Source organism: Fusarium pseudograminearum, chromosome 2 (genome assembly GCF_000303195.2).
Source record: "Fusarium pseudograminearum CS3096 chromosome 2, whole genome shotgun sequence".
In the NCBI taxonomy this organism is placed as follows: domain Eukaryota; kingdom Fungi; phylum Ascomycota; class Sordariomycetes; order Hypocreales; family Nectriaceae; genus Fusarium; species Fusarium pseudograminearum.
This window is the reverse complement of record NC_031952.1, coordinates 6983547-6995278: the sequence shown is the minus strand read 5'-3', so window position 1 is coordinate 6995278 and position 11732 is coordinate 6983547. Positions and strand designations below refer to the sequence as shown.

Below are 11732 nucleotides of genomic sequence, written 5' to 3'. Positions count from 1 at the left end.
TCTTCTTTCACCGATCAACGACAACTGCCCCGCTCACCATGAATGTAAGAGCAGCGGTGTCGCGCAACCGCATAGCGCGCTCATGATGGCTAACTCGCTCAATGCATAGATCCTGGAATGGGCCTTTGGAAAGCGCATGACGCCTGCGGAGCGTCTGCGCAAGAACCAGCGCATGCTCGACAAGGCAATTCGTGAACTCGACCAGACGAGAGTTAAGTTGGAGAAGCAAGAAAAGACCCTTATCCAACAAATCAAGACAAGCGCCAAGAATGGACAAATGGGAGCCTGCAAGATCCAGGCCAAGGACTTGGTTCGCACGAGACGATACGTCGAGAAGTTTTACAGCATGCGCAGTCAACTACAAAAGATTTCACTGCGCCTCCAGGTATTCAATAATTGCGATTGGAAAAGAGACAGAACGAAGGCTGACTGGCAAAACTACAGACATACAGAACGAACGAAGATATGATGCAAGCTATGAAGGGCGCCACTAGGGCTCTGGGAAGCATGAACAAGCAGATGAACCTTCCCCAGCTCCAGCGAATCGCCATGGAATTCGAGCGCGAAAACGACATAATGGATCAACGATCAGAGGTCATGGACGATGTATTCGACGACGCCATGGATGTAGGAGTTGAGGAAGAAGGTGACGAGGTAGTAGAGCAAGTCCTGGAAGAGATTGGCGTGGACTTTAATCAAGCGGTAAGACGAGACCCCCATTCACACTTTGCGATATCTGTTGCTGATATTTTGTCACAGCTTGGTGAAACTCCTACCGCATTAGGAACCGCAGCTGTTCCTGAGGGCAAGATTGCTCAAGCAGTTGGCGGAGGAGGCGGCGGCGGTGGTGGCGGTGACCCCGTCGATGATGACCTCCAAGCAAGACTGGACAGTCTGCGGAAATAGATGGGCGACAGGCGATTATTGGTGTTTTGTTTCAACATGTCAACCCGATCGTGTCAGGTGAAATGCTCGTCTATCAATCAGTCGGACCACAGCAAGGCGACAGACTTGGTAAACAGCTTATCCATGGCCGTGGGAGAAATTGGCGACTTCATGGCGCTATGTCTGCCGGGGTGCATTGGTGTCTGGAGCACTGTATTTTAATTCCTAACTTTTCGACGTTTTTGGTGCTTTATAGGAAACGATATTCGCCGTTGCGAATTCTATTTAGAATATCATTGGCTGGTTTAGTATGTTTCACGATATGCACCATGGCAAGGTATCATTAAAGTTGGACCAAACTTACATGTTAAGCTTGGTGTAAGTTTTCTTTACCAGGCGGGCCGTTACTGAATCTGTGTTTTGTTTGGGCCAATGCCAATCAATGCGGAATGCTCCTTGCACAGGGTCGCATAGGACCGAGCGGCTGTACTACAACAAAGACATCAAGGGCGGTCATGTGTTAGCAAATGGCTACCTATATCGGATATAATTGCAATTATCCGGGGCATCAGCTTTGACGGCAGCCTCGGAGTTACACGTGTACAGCCGGCTGCGGCAACAGAGGCAGGCAGGTCTCATGGGATTGTGATAAACTGAGTCCGGTCCGGTCGGCGAATTGTAAGATTGTAGATTCTAGTCCCCGGATGTCCCGGCCACTACGGTTGGGTTGGGCTTCGTAATATGGATAGGATGTATCATTTGCTTTAATTCTCACTATAACGTGAAAGAAAGGGTTCGACTATACATCCTAGGGGTAGCAGGATACTAAGACATACCTAAGGCTCGCTTCACAGTACAGAGTACCTAGGTATACAGATAATTATTAGTGAGAGAGTATAAGCAGTTCTAGTATAGCATCTTTACTACCTAATGTTTACCCTTCACCAAGTACTAAGTATCAAGTTTTCCTGGACCCTAATGACATCTTCTAAAGCTGACTTGTCTTGAAGATCAAATCCTATCCCACCTGATGATCATGGATCAAAACCCAGTTGTCTGTAAAGCGCTAAGCTGCGCGCTCACCAGCCAGTCAACGTCACTAAAGCGTTGATACGTCAGTGGCCAACAACCAGTGACGGTCCGGGGCCAACTAAGCGCAAGGCCCCCGCCCCCACTGGCCCTGGCTTTTGATCAGGGTAGCTCGCCAATCCGTCTGCTTCACTCAGCTAGCCCAACTGATGGAACGTCTCAGCCAACTCTTCATCAACTACGACACGACTCTGCACTTACCCGTCTCGTATTAAGCTATAACTTAACCGATTTCTACCTACCTGGGTGCTGTTGAGCATTTCATCTTTGCAGGGTCTTCGCTTCTCTCTATTGAGCATTTCCCAGCTCATCTTGTTCCTGTCGAAATACCCTCCCTTCCTAGTATCTTCATCATCCATCAGGTATGTACGTTCACCACTTAGTATCCCCGCCAATGCAGTCATTCCCTTGTGGCGTCTACGTCACGTTCCTTTAGCCTGCGATACATGAGCTATGAAGCATTGCGCATCTACATACATAACTCATACGAGCTTGAATGCTGTTTCATTTCACCTACAACCCTGCCGTACGTTAGTTGAGACGCTTCGGATGTGTCATCTTACAAGTGATACACTGAAGTGAAGACAGCTGGAAGCAATCTTATCGGCGATTCGCGCGCTTAGCTACATCATCGATATCTGTCCATCTTGCATCGCAATCCCCATATTCTCATTATCTTCTTCCCTTTTTCATCCGTTGATGCTTGGTAGCATAGAGCCAATTTAAATCTAAGTTTCTAACTCTCCCTAGGTCATCCTTGCGTCAACGAATCATAGACGCCAAGCTGGTTCCGACCAGCACCCCGCCCCCTACGTTTTCCACAACGATACACTTCCCAACTGCTACCGCAACGGCTCGCGTGTAGCCACCATACACAACTTAAGATTCCCAAGGACGACGAAACATATCCGACATCTAACGGCATTACTCGTGCTGACAACTTCATCCATCTGTGCCACGCCACCTAGTTTTACTTTGATCCTACCACAAGCTGGCGAGCAACAAGCGTCGCAGTCTCTCCTCGACTGGAGGAAGTCTGCTGAATAGAATGTTTGGCGGCAGTTCCAACAACTCAGCGGGCAACAAATCCGAGAGCGATTCAAAATCCGACAAATCCCCTTCTCCCGAGCCCGGTACAGGCCTTAGTGCCCCATCTCCCATCAAGACAACTGATCAGGCTGCGAGCGGTGAAAAACGTAGCGGAAATGGCAGTCCACCAACTCGCCAGGACGTTGGCGGGCCGAGTGACAAGAAGCGCAGAAGTAGCAGCGTCAGTAGCCGGGCGAGTAGTCTTCTGGCCTCTGCAAAGAACTCGCTCAACTTCTCTTCTCAGAGTAGTCGCGGCGGAGGCTCCGAAGTGAACTCGCAGACATCTCTTCAGAAACTCGGCAAGCAGGATCCTGCTCTCGCAGTCCCTCAGGGCCAACATAACAACTCTGCTGGAGACTCTATGCCCGGACCCAAATCTACATTTCGTGTTGGCGTTTGGGAAGATAGGAACAAGAAATGCCGCCGAACTATGGAAGACACTCATGCTTTCCTGTACAATTTTGTGCAGACCCCAGCTCTGAGCGACGCATCCGCAAAGGATAAACCGCAAGGAGACGACCTGGTCACTTCTGATATGGTTGAGTCGGACAATGGCTATTTTGCTATCTTTGATGGGCATGCAGGCACATTCGCCGCCGATTGGTGTGGCAAAAAACTACATATTATCCTCGAGGATATCATACGCAAGAACCCTAATGCTCTGATCCCTGAAGTTTTAGACCAGGCCTTTACAGCTGCTGACGCGCAGCTTGAAAAACTTCCGCTTAAGAATAGCGGCTGCACCGCGGCGGTCGCAGTATTGCGCTGGGAGGACCGGGCCGCAAACGACCGATCTGCCATCAAGTCCGCCAAACCAGAAGAGCCCATCGAAATGGATAAGGCCAATGATGGATCATCCAACGAAGAGGCGACCAAGGCCACAAATTCAAAGGGCAAAGGTAGCGGACGGCAGCGCGTACTGTACACCGCAAACGTTGGCGACGCTCGCATCATTCTCTGCCGAGGTGGAAAGGCTCTACGACTCTCTTACGACCACAAGGGCAGTGACGAGGTCGAAGGCAAACGCATTGCCGCTGCCGGCGGGCTGATCCTTAACAATCGTGTCAATGGCGTACTGGCCGTGACTCGTGCCCTTGGCGACGCTTACATGAAGAAGCTCGTTACGGGCCACCCTTATACCACTGAGACGGTCATTCAGCCCGACAGTGACGAGTTTATTATCATTGCTTGCGATGGAGTAAGTTGCGCCCCTAATTATAAGGATGAACAAGCTAACCATTCTAGATCTGGGATGTATGCAGTGACCAGGAGGCCGTTGACCTTGTTCGCAACGTGGAGGACCCCATCTCGGCCTCGAAGCAGCTTGTCGACTATGCGCTGAACCGCTTCAGCACTGATAACTTGTCTTGTATGGTCGTTCGGCTTGACCAAAACAAGGAAGCTGCGGTGGAAGTGGAAGGCGCGGCGTCACAGGTCAGTGAGGCGGACAAGATTGTCAGCGAGACTAAGCAAAAGATCGCAGAAGGTACAGCGCCCGCCGTCGGCGTATCAGCAACCAGCAACGCGCCCCAATCCCAACCTCCTATAGCTGTTCAGGAGGGCGATTTTGTGCCGACCTCGCTGGACGACATAGTAACTGAAGAACCTCCCCATGTTGCAGATCCCAAGTCAGACGAGGTGCCTGTACTGAACAGGGCGGCCGTTTTGGAGGCTCGGAAAGACAAGCCAGCAGAAGATAAGCCGGTTGAAGAGAAAGAGAAACCTCATGGGCAGGAATAATTCGTGGATAAGAAATCAAACATAAGGCATTATAAACGCACGTCAAGCTAGTTTTTTATGGTCTCGGAGCAAAAGAACTGCCGAGCACTATGAGGATGAACATGGGTGTAGTGGCCTCTGACATGATGCTGTATCTGTATCATTGGACCAAGGGCTGCAAGATGGGGATTGACATGATATGCAAGCGAAGGTGCTCTTATGGGTTTCTTCTTACGACTCGGTTCACGCAAAGCTGAATGAGCCCGAGTAGTATTTTGGTGTTTCTGTCAGTTAGTTGAGCAACGTCGTACATGCACGATGAGGAGCATGGCACACAGTCTTTAGTAGAGGTGCATCGCTGCATGGAAAACGCATATGATTACGACTCGAAATAATATTGACGGCATTGGATGCACTTTACATCCGTACCAAGCTAGTGAAGTTCTTTATAAAACGTGGAACCCCAGAGATCTGTAGACAATCAAAGATTCTTGCTAGGAATATTAAGTTGGTGGTCACCAACTTAATATTCCTTGCAGCTTCGACAGGAGCTTCCATGTTTCTAGCCGGGCAGTAGCAGAAATTAACACTGAATCGCTAGTCTGCCTTTAGGCCCCATAACGTTGATTGCAAATTACACCATCATCCACTACGCAGTACGAACATTGAACTGTAATTGAGACCGGCCAGGCAATTTCCTCGGATTAGCAAGTGTCGTACAATCGAGATGAGTTTTGGGGGGAAATGGCGTGCAGCCAAGCTCAAGTTTATCTGAACAGCTCATCCGTTTCGGTATCGCCGTTTAGACTGTTTTCTTAATTATTTTACTCGCTTCCTTCTGTTGCTACCCCTGGTTAGCCATATGATGCCTTCCGAGTCGGCAATGCAGGAACAAGAATGAATCAACGTCAAAAAGCTGTTTGGACTGTGCTAGTCCGCAGTGGAGTAGCTGGAGCGGGAGGGGGAGCTTGGTTACTCGAGTGGCTGGGACTGCAACTCTAACTTATATAATAAGTCAAAACTCAAGTCAAGTACCTTGGCTGGGACCTTATATATAGCAGGTGCTATATCTTGTAAGGTGGGACAAGATTGACTTTAAATTATGCGAGTCATCTAATAGGCAGCACATGGGGTGCGGATGATCTCTACAGCTGAATGATTCAAGGGAGTGCATGGAAGCAAGGAGGAAAAGGTCGCCTTGGCCGGATAGTCATCTCGTCTAAGCAATAATTAGAGGTCCGTTTCTTACCATTTCTCTCCATCTACACTTGGGCTTTAAGTTCTATCTCCTCACATGCCCAAACCTGTTTATCCTTGTGATTGTGCGCGACATACAGAGTATGATAGACAGAAACACAGACACCTCACTTGTCGCACTGTAACTTGATGGCTTCGCCTGTGCTTGTGTGTTGGTCTTGAAATTGGCCTATCCCCAAATTGGGACAAGACGCTGTCCATCTTTCATTCCAGCACAAAACCACCTGTCTGGTTGGCGTGTGATTTACACTTTACTAGACATCATTGTCGAGTAATGGGCATTTTAGTCACGTCAGCGACGCAGGACTTATAAGTAGAGACTAGCCAACTTTTGTCGTGTGCTGTTGTGATTCCTTTCACTCCGTAGAGTTGCTCGTGTCTTGTTTGTGTCTCAAACCCATGCTGCCATAGTAGGAATAGGCTAATATAAGCACTTATTGGCCATTCCCGATCTGGTTTTGTTACCACGCGGTTTCATCAATTTGATCAGTGACTATTGATCGGCATAAACGGGGTCGACAACGACGGTGCTCCATTCTTCATTCAAACATTCCTTCTCTCTTGTTGGTGATTAACGCATAAATCCCCAGAGACTGATCTTGATGTCGATATCAGCTTCACTGCCGCTTCGCCCTTGATTGCACAAACAACGAATTGGCTGGCGCACTCTCAAAGAGCAAACGAAACAAATCTTGCCATCCTAGTTAATCTTGTCATTAACCCATGGTTACGATATTTAATCCATGTAGGCTGGCAGTTCTGCCCCTGAAATCTGGTGCTGCACCCCTTGACCCGCATTGGAAAACCCACCAGGCAATCCATCCCACCCGTTACGCTTCCTCAACTGAAAGAGAACGACCCCGAAATATATTGGATTGGTCTAGCTCTACTACTCTGCTCGACTGATTTGGTAGATTCCCCCGTCTTTCGGGAGAGCTTCATTTCTCTTTCTTTTTTCCTTTTGGCTTCGTCTTCGATCTGTCTCGATCGATATCGACTTTTGATTTCGTCGACCGATTGATCTGCAGCTCTTCTGCCTGCTTATCTCTTCCTTTCACTCATTGCTTCTTTAATTGGTATTTCTTCTTTTGTTTCCATATGCCTGTGGTGCAGACCTAGGCTTTCAGCTCCCACTTTCCTAATTTTCTCACCCTCGCTTCTTTACTTTCAGACCTGGTGACGATAAAGACACCATGTCGTTGAATGGATTGGATGACCCAAAGGTCCAGGAAGCCTACGAGGCCGCTGTCGCTGAACCGGGAGGATGGTATGCGAAAAACCCTGGCTCGTTATTGTAGGAATCAATGGTTAGCTAATTTTCGTCTTCAGGTTCCTTCTCAAGTACGCGAGTCGCGATGAAGTCGAATTACTAGGTCGTGGCTCAGGCGGCGTCGTCGAGGTACGCAACAACGTCACCGAATACGAAGAAACCAGCCCTCTATACGGTTTCTTGAGATACCGAAGGAGGAACGTCTTGATCAAGTTCCTGCCCGAGGATTGCTCTCGTCTTATTCAAGGTCAGTGCTGGCGCCCCTCCCATTCCCTGCATAAGTCCTTCTTTGCTCCTGGCGTGCGCATTCGTGGGCAGTGTACTGACTTGTTGTCGAAATGTAGCCAGGGTAGCCGTTCACTTCAATGCCGTTTGCGATCGATTCTCCCCCTACGATACCATCTTTGAAATTACCGAAGCCAAGGAGCTCAGAGATACCAGGTTGTCGGCAGCTTGCTCTTTGCATGCCGCTTCGGGTTCCACTTCATCGTCTACAAGCTCGCTGCGTCGAAGACGATTAATGGAGATTGCGGAGGAGGAGGAGGACGAACAACAACAGCGCGCCACCAAACGCCAGTCAGTTGCTGAGAACGACGATGACGGCGAGGTTCGGCCAAAAACAGCAAAGACAAGCCACGAACCTGCTCTCCTCGCAGAGCCAGTCACTTTGAACTCGGAGCTCGCTGAATCTCCAGAGGAAAGTAAATTCACTGACGCGTCGGAAGTACCCAACTTTGTCGGCGCTGACGATAGACCTGTTTCATCCAGTGAATCTGAGGCTCTTCCGCGATTGTCATCACAATCAGGTCGACCGGATCTGTATCCGTATTCATCGTATAATTACGGCAAGCCAAAAGTTAAGCTTGGCCCCCGCCCTTCGCTTGAAACAAACGGCCGACCTCGTACTGCGGGCTCATATCGTCCCGTCTCGCAGATGCCTTCTGGTTTTAAGCTGTTTGGCAAGGGATCCAAGAAAGAAAAGAGCAAGGAAGATTTTGCAACTACCGAGGATACTCCTACCGAGGACAAGGACACACCGCCTGTGCAGGACGAACTGCAGATCACCGATGCAGAGTTCGCCCGACCCACGACAAGTTCTGGAGTTTCGATTTCTGGTTCCGCCATCATACCCGCGCCGCCACCTGCGAAACCAACCATTTCGCCTGAGAAGGCAAGATTAATGAAGGCCATGAAGCTCCGAGAAAAGAAGAAGAAGGATATGGCGGTCGAGGCCGATGTCTCGTCACCGCCTACCGAAATTACAGGACCCAGTGAAGGTGGATCGTCTACAGATCATGCTGAAGACAACGAAAATCAACACGACACTAAATTAAATCAACCTTCAATGTCGAACGCGGATTCAGGAATCGGACTGGATGTTTCTTCAGCCTCTATGAATGCTGACCAATCGTCTGATCTTGCGCGGACTGATTCCCACCCTGATAGCCCTGTCATTGCATCGTCTGAACCCGAGATCTCCACGAAGGCCTCTTCTCTTTCTGAATCCACCGATGACACTCTGCACCCCAAAGACGAGGATGCGCATGATCAACATGAAAAGGAGAACGTTAACATCGAACAAACCTCAGCACAGAGTACAAATGACCAGAACGCTGCCACTGTAGCAGTTGCGCCAGTCAGCAATGCTCCACCGTCGCCTAAGGATAAGGGGCAACCCGAGGACGCACCCCTCGACCCCGTGCCCGGCGCTGATACCAACATTTCGGAAAAGCCAGTAGACGCACCCGCAAACGATAATAAATCCACCACAATGGACTATATCTCAAACGCGCCCGACACTACCGAGTCATCCGCCAATATCGACAAGGCTGACGAGCCTCTGTCTCCTACAACTTCTTCCTTGAAGATCCCCAAATCCAAGTTCTCAACGCAGGATTTGCGATCAGCAGCGAACGCAGCCTCGTCGTCGGTCTCCAACTCTCCCCCTCGAGAAATCGAAGAGAACAAGCCAACCATTGTCACTCAAGAAGTTGTGGAGAAGGAGGAAGACGAGGTTGGGGTGTCAGAAACAAAGCAACAAAAGCGCAAAACAAATATTGAGCCAATCAAAACACAACTTACGGAAGATAAGGACCCTCTATCTGACGACGAGGACCTCATGGACGAGCTACACGATGCGACCCTTCACGAAGCGAAGCCTATGACTGTTGCTAAGAGCCCAGTCACTCCAGTGTTCCCCAGCCCAACCAAGAGTGAACGATCTCCTGTCATCTCCCGAACTGTCTCGAATCCTGTACACGGCAAGCTTCTCGCCCCTGGCGATGTCACTACAAGCTCGGCACGATCTGTCAGCTCTGGTGGCGCTGCTTACTTGCACAAGATTGCTCAGCAGCCGGGTGGCCCAACCCTGAGCAGAAAGGGCACGGTGGGATCGAGTATTTCACAGCGCATCAAAGCTCTCGAAAAGCTCTCAGCTAGCACTGGCGAGACCCTTGCCCCCGCCCCTACTGCTTCTGCTCGGGAGAGACCGTCTTCGGCATTCTTCTCTGTGCGAAAAAGTCGAGAGCCGTCTCGGTCTCCGTCCGTGGTAGACCGGACCAGCTCTATCAACCGTGCAAACCTCCGAACACCCCCGTCGCGATCCGGCTCACGCGATGAGTCACCCGATAGATCTAGACAACAGACACGCAGAGGGCGCTCAACATCGGTGGCCAGTCGCTTGTCCGTGTTCGAAGCGAACCCCTTGGAAAATGATGGCTCCCCTGGTTCAGAATCCATTTCGGTTACTGCCAGGATAGTCCGCGATCCAAGCCAGAACGCAGCCAAATCGCTCGAGCCCGCTAAAGACCTATCCGAGTTCAACCCCGTGGAACTTCAGGAGTCCCCTTTGTTGGTAGATCACCAAAGAGCATCGCCCGTCTGGTCCCCTCCAGCCTTTCAGCCGCCAAAGGAAACCTTAGTTGAACGACGGATGTCAAAGGACGATAACAACGGAGACAAAGAGGACCAATCTAGACGGTCTTCGCTCAGCGTAGTCAGAGACTTTATTAACGACCGCCGCAAATCCCTCACATCTCCTTCGTCTGATATCCTTCCCAAGAGCTCTCAATCTCCAACTCGCCCACCCTCGACCCACCAGGGTAAGCGGCTGTCAATTAGCAGCCGTCGGTCATCCTTCAGCCGTGAAAGAGAAAACGTGCTTTCTCCTTCAGCTACCACCGAGAGCTCCGTATCAGGCGATGAGACCAAGTCCAGTGGCGAAAAGATGAAGTCTCGAGCTGGTCGATTTATGCGTCGCCTCTCATCTCTTTCTAGTTCTCGTGGCAAGACTACACCACCAACTGTTCTCTCACCAACCGTACAAGAGGAGCACGTCCGACCTGCGACAACTGGTCCCCCATCCATCGTTTCATTTATGGGAGACGTCAATGTTCAATTTCCTGATAACTTGCTCTGGAAACGACGCAACATGTGCCTAGACTCCCAGGGCTTCCTTATTTTGAGTGCGCTCCCATCACAGAGCAGCCGTACTGCCCAGGGTACCAAACGCTACCACCTGAGCGATTTCAGAGCACCATACATTCCCGATGTTGAGGTTCAAGAGCTCCCCAACAGTGTAGTATTGGACCTCGTCGACGGCAGCAGTGTGCAGCTTGCATGCATGGACCGTACCGGGCAGGTCAGCATTCTTAGCAGTAAGTTTCTTCTAATACATCTATGAATAACATGCATGACATACTGATAACCAATTTAGCCCTCCAAGAAGCCCATGCCAAGCATGCGACGCCGTTCGCGCTGTAGAGAGTGGTCTGGCTCTTTGTTGAAACGGCTGGGTTGAGCCCAAGACGTTGTTAAAAGCAAACCAAATGCTCTTCGATTCGTTGGTTCCACCATTTCTTATATACGGCATCATCGTTTGCTCTCGCCATAAACCGTCCCACGTCTCGCTATACGTTAACGGCCTTACGACATCTTACTTATCAACATCTCTGCCCAAAAGTGTATACTGCTGGCTTGGGTGTCTAATACATCATCGGATGTTCTGGTTTTTCAACCACTTCGCCGATCACAACTTGTCTTACATATTCCCTTTTAAACACATCACTCACAAGGCTTCATATAATTTTCTACTTGTCTTCTACTCACATGTAAATTATGTACGCATGATACCACAACCCCTTCCTCTCATCTGTACAGCCCTGACGGCTTTCTTATTCTTGTTCTTCTTCTTCTTTTTGTACCTTCTTCTTCTTCTTCTTTTTTTATACTTTCTACATACAAGCCCCGTTTGTTTGTTCTTACTTATTGTATCTATAGCACGCCTGATTTCGTTGTTCAACCCATACCGAACTGTCGATTCCCATTAGGGAACGTATGTCAATGTAAAGAGGAGAACAAGGTTGGATAGGCAGTGTACGATATTTCACTATTTATTAGGGATGGCGAAAAGGAAGCTGGTTGA

The 11732-nt window shown here is 49.7% G+C and overlaps 3 protein-coding genes across 3 annotated transcripts, besides 1 other annotated feature; all 3 read left to right on the top strand.

Annotated features, from left to right (window-relative positions):
* Positions 1-38: 38 nt before the first annotated feature.
* On the top strand, positions 39-906 carry FPSE_00132 (uncharacterized protein; the record flags this gene model as incomplete). The annotated part of the gene is made up of 4 exons (XM_009253252.1): positions 39-44; positions 110-385; positions 445-702; positions 760-906. 4 exons carry the CDS (start codon positions 39-41, stop codon positions 904-906), a joined length of 687 nt encoding a protein of 228 aa, XP_009251527.1.
* A 2116-nt stretch (positions 907-3022) lies between these two features.
* Positions 3023-4803, top strand: FPSE_00131 (uncharacterized protein; the record flags this gene model as incomplete). Its single annotated transcript, XM_009253251.1, has 2 exons — positions 3023-4261; positions 4309-4803. 2 exons carry the CDS (start codon positions 3023-3025, stop codon positions 4801-4803), a joined length of 1734 nt encoding a protein of 577 aa, XP_009251526.1.
* Positions 4804-7232: 2429 nt separating this feature from the next.
* On the top strand, positions 7233-11071 carry FPSE_00130 (uncharacterized protein; the record flags this gene model as incomplete). The annotated part of the gene is made up of 4 exons (XM_009253250.1): positions 7233-7306; positions 7369-7556; positions 7654-10965; positions 11025-11071. The coding sequence occupies 4 exons, from the start codon at positions 7233-7235 to the stop codon at positions 11069-11071; spliced, it is 3621 nt and encodes a 1206-aa protein (XP_009251525.1).
* A 407-nt stretch (positions 11072-11478) lies between these two features.
* Positions 11479-11532: a microsatellite.
* Positions 11533-11732: the final 200 nt, after the last annotated feature.